The 14,404-nt window shown below is 38.7% G+C and overlaps 1 protein-coding gene across 1 annotated transcript in view; it reads left to right on the plus strand.

The window, feature by feature from the left end:
* Window positions 1–14,404, plus strand: part of LOC146305600 (phospholipid-transporting ATPase ABCA1) — a 208,994-nt gene that overhangs the window by 26,286 nt on the left and 168,304 nt on the right. Inside the window, exons 8-10 of the mRNA XM_084712574.1 lie at window positions 2,800–2,886; window positions 2,998–3,184; window positions 13,043–13,182. Coding sequence (XP_084568700.1) covers window positions 2,800–2,886; window positions 2,998–3,184; window positions 13,043–13,182 — 414 coding nt within the window. The remainder of the gene's footprint in view (window positions 1–2,799; window positions 2,887–2,997; window positions 3,185–13,042; window positions 13,183–14,404) is intronic.

Here is a 14,404-nt window from a genome sequence, read left to right on the forward strand (position 1 = left end):
GTGTGTGTGTGTGTGTGTGTGTGTGTGTGTGTGTGCGCATTTTTATGCACATTCATGCATGCTGAAGGACCTCTGTGAGTTACAATTTTTGAAAAACCTTGAAAACCCTTTTTTTTTTTTTTTAAATTCCTCCACCATGGCGACAGGCATTATGTTCTGGGATTATTGCATTTTTTCAAATGCAACGTCTCAAAAACACCATTAGGGAATCTCTTTAAATTTGGCACAAATGTCCCCTGATTAGATTTTGGTGGTTAAAAGTCACTGTAACCTCATGTCCATCCCACTCTTGTGAACATGGTTTCTTATGAAGCTTGGAGGGAGTGTCTTCAAATTTGGTACAAACGATCCACACAGCACATTTTCCAGTTCCAGAAATTGTATGCTAATGATGTCAAAATCAATCAAAATGTTAATGATTAAAAAGAGGCTACATCCAAATATTCTTTTCTGGTTGCCTGGCGGAGCCTGAGTGCACTCTTCTTCTCTTCCTTTAGTCTGATTTTAGTAAATGGTTTAGTCATAATTTTTTCAGACAGTTTCATGATCCTGTAATGGATTTTGTTGAAGGATATTTCTCCTGGCTGTAAAAAATCCCAGTAGTTCCAGAAGTAAGCAGACCCTGAGCTATGTGTTTAGTCGTGCAGGCTGAGGATGTGCTGCTGACACTTTTTCTTTCACATAAAACTTCATATATTATGTCATTATTGATGAGTCATTATTGGTTATCAGACACTGATCGTGTTTATTACCTGAAAAAACAGACTCGTTATACATCACTGAGGTCTTCTGCTAATGTTTGTACTCAGTTGAACTAATTTAATTAATCAGCATTAATTAAATCGTGTTAACTGTATTATTAAGGCGAGTGAGCATCGTGCGGGAAAAAAATCATGTTTATTTACTTCTCTTTACGTTGACCTCAATTGAAAACTAAATTGAAACTAAATGGAAATTAATCTGAATTATGTTAAATGCTCACTGAATGAGTCTGTTTCTCTGTATCTTTAGAACGAGTAGATGTTAACCACGGCTCTTATAAATCTAACAATATGTTAACAGAGCGTGGCAATGCGCCCTGAATCCACACAGAACTTTTTAGCAATCCTAACATTTAATTTAGTCCTAAAAAGTAATTAAGATTCTATGGAATCAGTTTACATAACTGACATTTACTTTGGCAGGTAGACGCCGCAGGGCGCCGTGTTTACAGGTGTCTTTTCAAACTCCATAAAATGCTCCATCCTCAGTGGGAACAGTCTTTGTTTCAGTTTGAATATAAGAGAAAAGTGTCCATAGTTCGTCTCCTCTTTCTTTTCTTTTCTTTTCTTTTCTTTATTATCTTCTCACCTGACAGACTGCTGCTGATGGTGACAGGCCAGCTGCCGGCAACAGCTGATGGTTTTGTTCGGCTTTTTAAGCTGGTTAGATTTATTAGTGCTTTGAGGTGGCTAATTACCAGCATCTAACTTACAGCAGGTCCTCCGCCCAAACACAGCCAACTATTCTGTCTCGTTTTTACTCGTCAGAATGTAACGAACAGAGATTTTTTCGTAATTTTTTGTCAGTATTTTTTTCATTTACATTATTGTCACAATTAAAGGACACAATTAAAGGACAATCAAAATTTTCAGCAACAAAATTAACACACAACGCAGCAAATCTTAACTTTTTCCACCCTTCAAAAATTATTTTTTTAATCAACTCACTCAGTTAGCAGAGTCTTCAGAAACAAAGTGCAGTGGAAATTGAGTTTAATAAATGAGCTTGAGAAATCTGTTTTCCACCACTTTATCTTCAACCTAATGTGACATTAGTGAAATCTCTCCTTCCATTGATTATTCACAGATAATTTTCATCTTTTTTACTCGAAATGATCTGAGACTTCTGTGCTTTCTTACAAAGTCTCCTCTTCATGTCTGCTCTGCAAAAACAGAGAGTAAAAGTGATGCTAAATGAATGTGCTCGAGTCACAATCAATAGCCAGGTTATTGTTCAAACCATGCTTGAATGAGCTTCTATTTGTGAATAGAGTTTTATCTGAAAATACTAATGCAGTGTTGCTCCTCTTTACACCTTAGATTTCTGATCTTTCCATTCTCGGTCTTTCTGTACCTATGTCTTGCTTTAATAAGCTTTGTAATTATAATTGCTATAAGACAATATAGGCGCTCTTAATACAGCCTATACTTGTCACTTGATGCATGAAAATGACAGTGGTTAAAAGGGCATGCCATTTACTTCTTCTAATTGGACACATACTGTGTAGCCTCAGAATGTCACTGGAACACACAGTAACACTGGTCACTTTAATGCAGCTTATAGTGTCATAATTTGGACACAATTTACAGGTCAAGATGCACAAATTAGTGTGTTTATTTCCATCATGTAGTATCTTTAATGAGAACTTGTATTTCTTTTAGCTAAGTTGTTGCTAAGATGTGGAAATTACAACTGTAACTACAGCTGCTGCTATACAACACAATAACAAACTTTTTTTTTTTTCCCCAGGACATAATTTAAAAAGAGATAACTTTAAAAACATTTCTTTCAAAGCTGTTTCATTAAGTAATTTACAGTAATTAACAGTATTTGTTATTTTCATTCTTATTATGTTCATGTACATTCACAAATGGATAAAATAAGTGTGTATATACTAAAAAAATATATGAGACAAAATAAATCTGAATTTAGGAATTGGAATGAAAGATTTAAAACAGCTGAATATTTCCAAAATATCAAACATCCATTCATTAGATTATTTTGTTGTTAACTTTCTCTGTTCATACCCTCCTTTAGCTCCCTTTAGCTTTGGATCTCAGTGCATCAGACGCAACAACACTCATGACGAAAACCACTCAAGATGCGGTACCAGTGTTTCGGGAGGTCAGTGTTGCTATTGCATCATGTACACTGGACAGACATCCACATTTACACTCCATGATGATATTTTAAAAGAAAATCTTTTCAAAATCCCTACCTTTTCTTGATCTCCAGATCTCCAAGTTGCAGAACTCCACGGTCTTTAAGGCTGCAAGTGCGTTGGATTTCCGAAGGGACATGTTGGGCAGTTTCAAAATGCTAATGTGCAAAAGGAACGACTTCAACATGACCAACAGGCCTGTCAGTTTACGCAGACAGACGCCAAACAACATGGCATTCTTTATTACGGCCAGCAATTCTGGTAAGTGCCGCAGCAAACTCCTTCACAATGTATTCACGGTAACAAGGAAATAAACAAAATTGGTTTTTAGAAACCAGCGCACAGTATCACAGGACATGGCAACTGATTTTTGGAAAAAGGAACTACGCTGGAGGTTTGACAAAGGATGACACAAGACATAACGAGGGCTGGGCGGTATTCTTAGAATTTAAATAATAAATGCTTCTGAGCTGTTAAAGTACCGGTATGGCAACTGCATGGCAGCTATTGGGGAAGGCTAACGGTCTCACACTTTAAAAGTAACACAATAAATGCACAGACAATTCAAAACCTGTTATCAAGAATATGCATGCATGTGAGGGAGAAAACAATGCTTCCCATTTTCATGAATTAGTGGTGCATGATACACAGTGCAGTCAACTGTGCAGGGTGTACAGGCAGGAAGCAGACACCTGTGGCACACTTGGCACCTGTGCCAGAGCTGGAAACTGGGTTTGATTAGGAATACATTATCGGCGGCTGTGTCGGGGGCTGGCATCAATCGTAGCCAATCAAATCAAGCTCTTCTCATTCCATTTAGAAGCTGTGCAGTCCCCACCCTGACATAATGATGTTTTCTTAATGGAGAGGAAAGTCCAGAGCAACATATCCCAAGTGAAAACTGATGTTGTTGTCCGGGTGATGCAGAGGCACAAGGCGCAAATACATAACATCCTAAACATGAACATATGGCAACCCAAACTTCCCACAGAGGACAGATGGTGTCACTAAAACACTTTTTGTGTTATAAACTGGTACTTTGTACTTTTCAGTAATGAAATACAACCACGGTAGCCATATTGTCAGCGTTTATACTCCTAATTCCCCAGTGCTATATTGATTTCACTTAACCTGCTCAGTCTGTAAAGATTTTTGGGAAAGGACAGTTCTGATAGAGTTCAGTGCCTTTAAAATGTCCTCGAGGTGTCTGAATCGCTGGGCCCATTGCAGTCTTTAGGTGGGTTTGATTAGCACCACCTACTTGGGCTGGGAGGAAAAAAATCAGTTCTCTTCCGTAGCTTGATTGTTTTTTTGTTTTTTTTTATGTATCAACTTTTTGATAGCTGAATCAATTTCTTAAATATATAAAAAATTATTAGTCGGTTAGCTCAATGCTAACATATAATGGGATTTACCATTAACGCACTAACAAAATAAGGATAGCAATTATGTTTATTATCTGAACCAACTGATCCATTTTACTTAAAATGCTTAACATATAATGACATGTGTGCTGATACTTTTAGGCGTGTATTTCCTCTGATCCGTGGAAACAAACTGCTAACTTGACGTTGCTATATGTTGCAGTGTACTTCAAGAAGTATTTACTACTTTATATGCATTATTGCAGTGATGCTGCTGAAATAAAACTCACAGAGACTGACTAACATGTGGTGTGCACTGTTTTTCAAAATACTGATGAACCAGCTTTATCCGACCAGAGTCGAACACTTTGCAGCAGTCCGGTGCTCCTTATGAAATATGTATCCCAGGTAGCCATATTGAAAGAAACTGTGGTATATTCACACTGCTTTGAAAATCTCTGCCGAACCACCCACTTTCAGTATGGCTGCAGGTGAATGAGCACTTGCATGGCTGCAAGGATTTAATTAATAAAAGAGGAGAGAGAGATTCTACAAGCATTTGTAGAAGACAGATTCGAGAGTCGAGTACTGATATGAATCACCCTTTGATCTAACCCAGTACACACTCTGCTTTGCTGGCATTACTGCATCAAAGTGTGATTCTGATGCCAAAATGTGTCGAGCGGTTGAGGACTTTATATCAGGCATACATAAAAGATGTTTGTGATTCATGCGACTCAGTTCTGTAACAGGTGAAGGGTTACTTATTGACCACGTTGCCTGTGGTGTGAACTGGTACAGTATACTGTCCCTACACACGTAGCACTTTCGCCGTCAAAATTAGAAAAGGTGTTTCTCCATCACTGAGCTTAAAAAAAATCTCACACTGTGGCCCGAGGCCTGTTGAGGCAATAAGGCTTCCACAAACTACTGTATGATGCTTCACAAATGATTAGGCCTGATCTTTTCAAAGGCAGTGTTTTGTTTTATCAAACACCAGACTTTGTCCAGAATGTTCAGTTGTAGTAGTGTTCTTCTTCACCCCAGTGCTGTCTGGCAAACCTCCCTGAGCTTTAATGTAGGTCAAACTTGAGTTACAGTTGACTCATATTCTTTGACAGTAACTGAGGAAAGAGATGCCTGCATAGCCCTCATGTTACTTTGGATTTTCATTGGGTTAACATTGTGAAGATAAACTCTTCTAAACTGGCTGCCAGATGTCTGAAATCCTCTTTTTATGCAAACCCCATCAAGTCAAACAAATTTTTGACCTATATTCAGTTAAATACAGTACAAAGACAAAGTATTTAATGTTCAAACTGATGAACTTTATTATTTTTTGTAACACATGCATGTTCTGAATTTGATGCCTGCAACATGTTCCAAAAAAATTCAGAATATCACCTTTTCTTTAAATAAGATACGGTAAGCGTTTAGGAACGGGCGATACTAACAGTGGAAGTTTTGAAAGCGAAATTCTTTCCCATTCTAGCTTTACACACAGCTTTAGTTTCTCAACAGTGCAGGGTCTCTGTTGTGTATTGCTCTTCATAATGCAGCACTCATTTCCAATGGGAGACAGGTCTGGACTGCGGCAAGGCAATCCGTCCCCTGCACTCTTTTACAGCAAAGCCACACTGTAAAACATGTAACATGCGTCTTCACATTGTCTTGCTGAAATAAGCAGGGACATCCCTGAAAAAGATGCCGTCTGTATGGCAGCATATATTGTTCTAAAACCTGTATTAGCATTAATGGGTAGCCCATAATGCCATGGGCAGAAACATACCCCTACACCATCACAGATGCTGGCTTTTGAGGTTTGTACTTGTAACAGTCTGGATAATCACTTTCCTCTTTAGCCCAGATGACACATCATTGTTTTCCAAAAATAATTTCAACTCCTCAGACCACAGCACACTTCCACTTTGCATCCGTCCATCTCAGATTAGCTCGGGCCTAGAGAAAACGGCAGCTTTTTTGTATGCTGTTGATATATATAGTTTTATCTTTGTTGCTGCATCTATATATGCAAATCAAGACTCTACCATGCAAACTGTGTTTTCAAAGAACAGTTTTCAGAAGTGTTCTCGAGCCCATGTAGTATCCTTTATACAGTCTTATTGGTTTTCAGTGCAGTGCTGTCTGAGGGGTCAAAAGTCATGGGCATTCAGTGCTGGTTTTCAGCCTTGGCCTCTACGTGCAGTGATTTCTCTGGATTCTCTGAATCTTTTAGTGATACTATGGATTGTAGATGGTGAAATCCCTAAATTCCTTGCAGGTTTGGTGTTGAGAAACATTGTTCTAAAACTTTTTGACTAGTTTCCCATGCAGTTTTTCTCAAAATGGTGAACCTCGCACCATTCTTCCTCATGAATGTCTGAGTTTTTGGCAGATGCCCCTTTCATACCCAATCATGATATTATAATCTGTTATCAATTAACCTGTTTACCTGTGGAGTGTTCTAAAAAGGTGACATTGGCTTTTGTAGAATATCTGTTTTGTTTTGTTTTTTAATTTTCATCTGTGGGACTCACAGGAAAAAAAAAATCATTATGAATCATCAGACACTTTAATGTTTAGTCCTCACCATGTGTCTGATCTTGATGCATGGGTAGACCCCGTAAGACTAACAATCTTTTTTATCATTTGCACCTGTTTAAGTGCACCTGATGTTATTTTTAGTCATTTAAGGGATGGTACCTTTTTTTTCCACATGGGGATAAGCATTTCTTTTTGTTTTACCTGCATAACTTAAGTTTTCTGCCCTAATTCTGCAAACATAATCATGCATTGGTAAATAAAGGTTTGTTTAATAATTAAAATGAATTCCTTGAATATATTATATATATTGCCATATATACAGAATAGACTGTACTGTACTATTATTTAGACATACATAATAATCATCTTGGGAAATAAAGAATGTAATCAGGCAGAAATAACAGAGACAAGAACCTGTCAATTTTTGCCCCCAAAACCGTTATGTACATGTACAGTTTTCTGGCTGGTACTATAGAAAGACATCACTGTCATCGCTCTGTATGAAAAAGAAAGAAATATAAATAAAAGTAGCATAAGGGTTGCAGCTGATGGTGTGGACAGCTTTGAAAATCAGTGAATATGTTTGTTCCATAAAATCCTTGAGAATTAGATCTTCAGTGTAACTTCTTGCAGTCTCATGCTCATTAGAGACCATGCATTCCTGTTTCATTAAGTGCCTGTTCTTTGGAGACAACCGCACAAAATTAGATTTTAATAAGAAGCCGCCATTCCCTGGGAATAAAGTTACAGTGTAAAGTGGAATTGCGTGCTAGTGCCAGCGCAAATTAGCAAAAACATTGTATCATCCATACAAAATAAGCACTAACATCTCTGTTAGCATGCTAATGGCTGCTTTGGATTTGCCGTGGCATTTCATTGTGTTGGTCTTTGAGCAGTTAAATGAATCTGGAATCTGTAGTGTGTCTGCATAATGGCCAATTACAACTCCTTTGTAAGTTTAAAAGTACACTCAAAGGAATTGTACAATAGCAATAATAAAGGCCAACACTGAGGTTTGTTAACTGCTCCATAATGTTCTGTTCCCAATTAATGGTGGACAGCAAAGGAAAACTTCTGAGTCACGATACAGAATAGTTGGGGTGGTAACTGTTCCTCCATGACAGTAAACAGTAATTTTACGTTGTTAGCATCTTTAAAATTTGCCCAGTAATTTAGCATGAATAAGAAGTGATTACATGGCTCTGCAATGTAAGATACGTGCATTTATACATTGTTGGATCAATTTTTGAAAATGTATCTTACTAACCCATTTTGAGGTTCTTGTACATGTGACTCATTCAGAGGTTGTTTGTTGTTAAAGTGAATGTTGTTTGGTACCATATGGAGTATTTGAATGTGTCAGCTACCTTTTTCTCTGCAAACAGAAATAGGAAAAAGAATTTACTATTAGTATTATAGCGGTGGCTCTAATATTTACTTTATTGATACTACCACTCTTACCAAAACTGCTTTTAGAATAGAATATTTTAAATATAACATTTCAAGAGCAGCAGCAGTCATGGGTGCAACAACGAATTTACTATATAAACTCAATAATATCTCACTAAATCTAAAATTTAAATAAACTAAATCATATTATTATTACTACTGCTGGTAGAGGGTGGATGCGCTGATTGTCTCAACCAGCAGATACGTTTATGTGACAAATTTTAAAGCTACCCCAAGGAGCTTTTAACTGATTATGAAGCAGTCTCAATTTAATACTGATGCCTCTATATGACCTCTCCACCACAGTGTCTCTGCTCTGCTGTTCACTGACTCTGTGTGTGTCTGTTTGAGAGCAGTGGAGAGGCTGCAGCGTGATGATAAGTTACACCAAAACATTAAAAGTCACAGATAAAAGAACTGATAACGTTGGCGGTTATCAGTAATCTGTTTCATACACATCCCTACTTGCTCTCATACCATTCTTAAAGTCACATCGTAATTGTAGCTGCTGTAGAGGTCTTGATTCACATGTAAGTATTTTGTACCCACGGCGAACATCAGCCTTCCAAATAAACGCATCTTCTGTTGATCTGTCAAAATATCTCTCCCTCTTTCATTTAGCTTTGTCCTATTTCCACTGGTGTGATTTTCCCTGACATTGCTCATAACATTTCCTAATTATCTCGAGACTCACACTGTCATCCTCTGAGTATTCGCCTGTGGGTGTCTCTTTGAATAATTAGTAATTGGTACCCTTTATTTTCAAGTTTTAAGCACATCCCTTTAATATATACTGGAGCCGGTGAAGGCAGAGTGCGTGTCTGTCGAGGCGGTTGTTGGGAGCAAGAGAGGCTCGTCTCATATTGCTGAATGTCAGAGCGGCCTCTCTCTGTCTCTTATGAGAGAGCGACTTCAATGACATTTATTCACGCTTATTTGACTTCTTGTTGGAATGCTGCAAGACGGCACTTGATTTGTACTGCTTGTTGGAAATAAGCGCCGCTTTATGGATGCACGGGTTAGTTTATTTTAGACTGGCATGTCATATTAGGTGTACTTGGCATGGCTGCTGTATGTGTGTGTTTGTGTCTGATTGTGCATTGCTTGAAATGCCTGAAAATATGAGTCATGTGAACCCAGAGTAATATCATTTGTGTGTGCGCACGTGCATGCCTGCACATGTGGTTGCACGTGCGAGACAGCGTGTGTGTTGTGGTGTGTGGACGGCACCGTCTCACTGTAGTGCTGAATTGAGCCCATCTCCAGGGTGCAACTCAAATTGATTAAATTTGCCAGGTAAGTTGAGGGGCTGACTTGAGGCTCCAAGCAATTATTTGACTGTGGCTAAAACTGGTGTAAAGAACAGCTTCTCTTGTTCTTTCATACTGCCGTTTTGTAATAAAGCACAGATCTGTTGTCAGCTCACAGTTTCTGAGGATGTGTAACCTCTGTAATCTGATGCTCCCTTTAGCACATAAAATATCAAAAACGGGTATATGTTTCCCACAATACAAAGATATTTATTGTCAAGAGTGTTTGTCACTGCCATCTATATTCATGCTCGATTGTTGACTGGCTCAAGCAGGCTGGTCAAGGCCCATTTGAATTTCTGTCTGTTCTCGTGATCTGAACATTTTTATGAAAGAAGGCATCATGCTGTATATATCACAGAACTGTCCAGAGATATAGAGATATAGATTTTGAATTTTTAAAAAAATCTAGTTTACCATAATCAGCTTTAGTGGTGTTGCATGGAATAAAGTTTACTTTAAAATTAGTATATGAAGTTTGGTCCACAGCACAGTCTAGATCAGGGCTGTTCAGCTTTAATAGCAAGTCGGCCAAATAGGAAAATCACTGGGGGCTCATGGGCCACACAAAATACTTTATCAGTGAATGGCTACAAATAACTCTTGTTGTTTAACAGAGACACCTGATAGCAGAGCTACTGTGCTGTGTGTCATCCACATTTCTTGTCTTTCAAGTGTTATGATTGCAGGAAGTGGCATCTGTGCAGTCTATGGAGGGAACAGCTGGCCAGACTCAGACTAAGGGGTGGCCATTAGCTGCCCGCGCACAGACCTCCCAGGAGCACCTGGGAAAGATGGCCAGGAGGCAGAAAGGCTAACATTTAATTGTGCTGAAAATGGCCGCTAAAATCTCCCTGATGGGGAAAACGGTTGCCCTGGTGAGATGAGAAGACGCGGAGGAGGACTTGCGGTCTTGACAGGCTCAAAATGAAAAAGGACTGATGCAATGACAGGTGTCTGAACAAAAAGGGACAGTTGGCAAAAGATCAAACAGGCAGGCGGTCAGATTGACTGGCAGACGACACACTGAATTGATCAATTGTCTGATTAACTACCACACTGCTAGAATCCCATATTTTCAACCACAGCAAGACAGACTCCACCCAGGCACGCGCTCTCTCTCTCCACCTCCACTGCTTGCAGTGCAGGTCCTCATGTAACCTATTCAGCGCTCTCCCAACCTGGCAATATTCACGTTGGCAGATAAGTTAAATTAGTAATGATCGTACTGCTGCTGAGCATATTGACTTTTTCTTTTTTGCTCTGCTCCACACAAGCTTTACCTTGTGTAGTCAGGTCAGAACTGTTGGCTTGTGTTTTCTTCTACCTGTGTTTTAAAGTAATAATAACTTTAAATAACTTTTTGTAAATACATGCACTTTGCAACTCTCTAGGAGCAGAACTAGTGAGTGAGCAAATATCAGCTTCATGACAGCTTTTCATTTTATAAACCTGGGTAAGACATTCGTAGGAGGATTATTCTTTAACCTGTGGAAGAGACAGCAGCGGTGTGTTTTAACACATGGAATTAGATAGTAAGCTTTCTCATCGACACAATTTTTAAGCAAAAAACACTTATCCAAACATGTAAAGGAAAAAATACAAACTACTCCTTAACTGTTAATGGCAAGACCTATCATAAAATGATCCTCGTGCAGTTCTTTTGTGATTTTTTTTTTTTGTTCATGTGTTGAGTGGCAGCAGTGTCTCCAAAACTTGTTCAAACTCATCAGAGACCCAGTTTCTTTCAAACACTCCCATCTCTCCCTAATTAAGGAGAGCGATGAATGATGATGAACTCTTTTCTTAAAAAATTCCAAACTACATTAAAGGGAGTAATAATGTATAGGAACAAATAAAAAGCAAACCATAAAATACAGAGCACCCAGAGAAGAAAAATAACTTAAAGAAGTAAAAGAAAATATAAAATGCAGCAGTAAAACCAGAGGAGGCATTAAACATTCACAAAGGCTTTCTTATAACTGATACTTTAACAAGAAAAAAATAAAATATAAGATGTTGAGTGTCTGAACGCGATGTGTTTTAGAGTCACTGTCAGTTTGACAGTCCTCTAACATCTCTCGGATAAAACTAGCAATTACACGGCTTTCCTAACAGTACTGTATGCTTCAATAAACTAGATCAGCACTTACAACCATTCTGCTCCTAAACGTCGTCTTCAAGTGCCAGCAATTGCTGTTAGTGGTGTTGCCCTGAAGTACTTGTAAAACTGTTGCGAAGTGATCATTGCACAAAAGAACGACATCGTAACACTTACTACTTACAGTGGCATCAGAAAAACGGAACAATCCTTAATCATCAGTAGCAGTTAGAAGTAATGGCGATCTGGTGTGCAGTGATTGTATCAACACTGTCCCCAAACTTATTGAACTCTTTTCTTGCATATTTACTGTCACTGTGTGTATTGCTGCCCATTTTGTACATCAGTATTATTGAGTTTTTTTTTTTAATTTTTCCATTAATGGACGAATAGATGATTTTATGCCTCTGCACCAGCAGCAGCCATGGCCGGAGGCATTATTAGGCATTAAAATATCTATATTTTAAGAGCTTTTTGACTGAATGTCTTCAAACTTGAAACAAATGTCCACTTGGACTCAAGGATGAACTGATTAGATTTTGGGAGGTGAAAGGTTAAAGTTCACTGTGACTTATGTTTTTGCCCGTAACTTAAGAATTATGACAAAATGGCTCATGATAAAATGACAAAGTGATGACATTTTGTACCCAGAAGGTCAAAAGTCAACTTCACCGTGACATTATATTATGTTCAACACTCTATCAGTCCTCTGTACTCCTCTGTAAGAATGGTCTCAAAGTGAAGACAGCATGTTTGTCACTGGAAATTATTCACTGGAATCGTACATGTCAAGGTATTGTTAAAAAAAATCCACGCAATACCTTTTATTAAAGTCCCTCAAAGTCTTCACTGCATATATTATCCAGACATGGATGTAAAGTGGAACTTGTCTGGTTGGAGGAGACATACAACCAAGAACCGTTAATTCTAGTTGTATTTCTGCTTGTAAAAATGTTTTTTTCTTAACATTTGATTCATAGGAAAAACATTCAGATATAATTAGTACGATATGTCAGTCTTAAGACAGATATCTGGATTAGTCATAAATATGTAATAAACTGTTCTGGATGTATGTTTAATGGTTTTACAAAACTCATACTATGTTCATATTTGCACACTCTGGGTTGAGATGAGTTGCTATGGCAACCACATATGACTTTCAAGCTCACGTTCAATATTTATCCTGTTTGCTTCTCAGGTGCTGCAAATTCCATGACTTCGCATGGATCTAACAGCCTCTTTCTCCTCTTCCCCGCCGTCCCGCGAAAGAGCATGGGAAATTTATAGAGGCATTTTCTCAGCGTTGCCTTGACTTTCCCTGTCTTCTCCCCTCTCTTCCTCTCCGCTATAGATGCCTTTTGTCAGACCCTCGTTGACACCCTGGAGAACACACCTGGTCTGCGCTACGTTTGGAGCACCTTCAAGCCGTTATTGCGAGGAAAAGTCCTCTACGCGCCTGATACACCTGCTGCTCGCCTCCTGGTGAGAGAGGTAAGGCCAGAGAGAGAGACAGAAAATGTACTTTCATGCACACTGACTTCTCCAGTGACATGGTGACACGCCAACCAATCATATGCTTTTGTTTCACCACTTCGGTTTCCTTCTGCTTGCTTTGTCGCAGGCATCGTGAGCATAGTCTTAAACTGCATTCAGCATGGACACTGCATCAGTACATTCCCTTAAACCACTAAAATTGACCTTTTCCTGACTTGTTTTTTATTTTCGGTTTGTGGTAAAACTTTTCTAACTAATCCAGGTCACTCTACACTGACAGCAACTAACAGTTACAACCGAATCCCAGATTAGCAATTGCATGTGAGTAAAAAATTGATTAAACACTATGTAAATTGAGAAAAAGTTATCAGTCAAGCAGCGAACCTCATCCACCATGTTTTTGACTGTTTTTCCCAACTGTCTGAGCTGTTGGTTTGACTTGTGAATTTGCTCAGTCTGGAACTCATTTTTCTGATTATTCCGACATCACATTAATGCAAGAGAATACTATGAATTTCCTTAGAAATTTAGCATTTTGCCACCTCAACATTTGCTCCCTATCCTCTCCTTAAAACACCTCCCTCAGCTGTCTGAGTGAGGACCGGCCCGCCTTAGTAGCTATTAGTTTGGTAAACTACAGTTTTAAAGTAGTTTCCCAAACACTGGGCATATTATGCCAGCAAGTTTAGTGAAAACTGGAGACACTTTTTATTTATTTGCTTGTGAGTGAAACTGAATATTTGCACAGGATCAGTCCAATTACAGGTCTCAGTAACTGTCTGCAAAAGTCTGAAGAAGCCTCCAGTGTGGTAATGAAAAACACTGGATGTCACAGAAAGTTACCACCTGGGAAAGAAAATAAAAAATAATACAATAGTTAGTCAAGGGGCCTGTTCATAGAGCGTGGTGAATGTAATGCATTTTCATGACATGACATTTCTCCAAGATATTAGCATCGTTTTGATAACTGCATAAGCAAAACAAACAACAGGCAGGCAGTGAGGGGTTTTGCATTGAGAATACATAATGAGTTCACAGCGAGCGGCCCGGTGCCGGCGCAGGAGGCTCCCTTTCACACCAGACATAGTCAGATTGTTTACAAGTCAATGTTCAGGGGTAAATAACCCCATTTACATTCGTCACCACAGGGGGCGGCAGTGTTACAATGTGATGAGTTCCTCCGGGGATTAACTGAAATGTTTAGATGTGAAGTACTTTC

Source organism: Lutjanus erythropterus, chromosome 23, assembly GCF_056507025.1.
Source record: "Lutjanus erythropterus isolate fLutEry1 chromosome 23, fLutEry1.hap2, whole genome shotgun sequence".
Lineage (NCBI taxonomy): Eukaryota > Metazoa > Chordata > Actinopteri > Lutjaniformes > Lutjanidae > Lutjanus > Lutjanus erythropterus.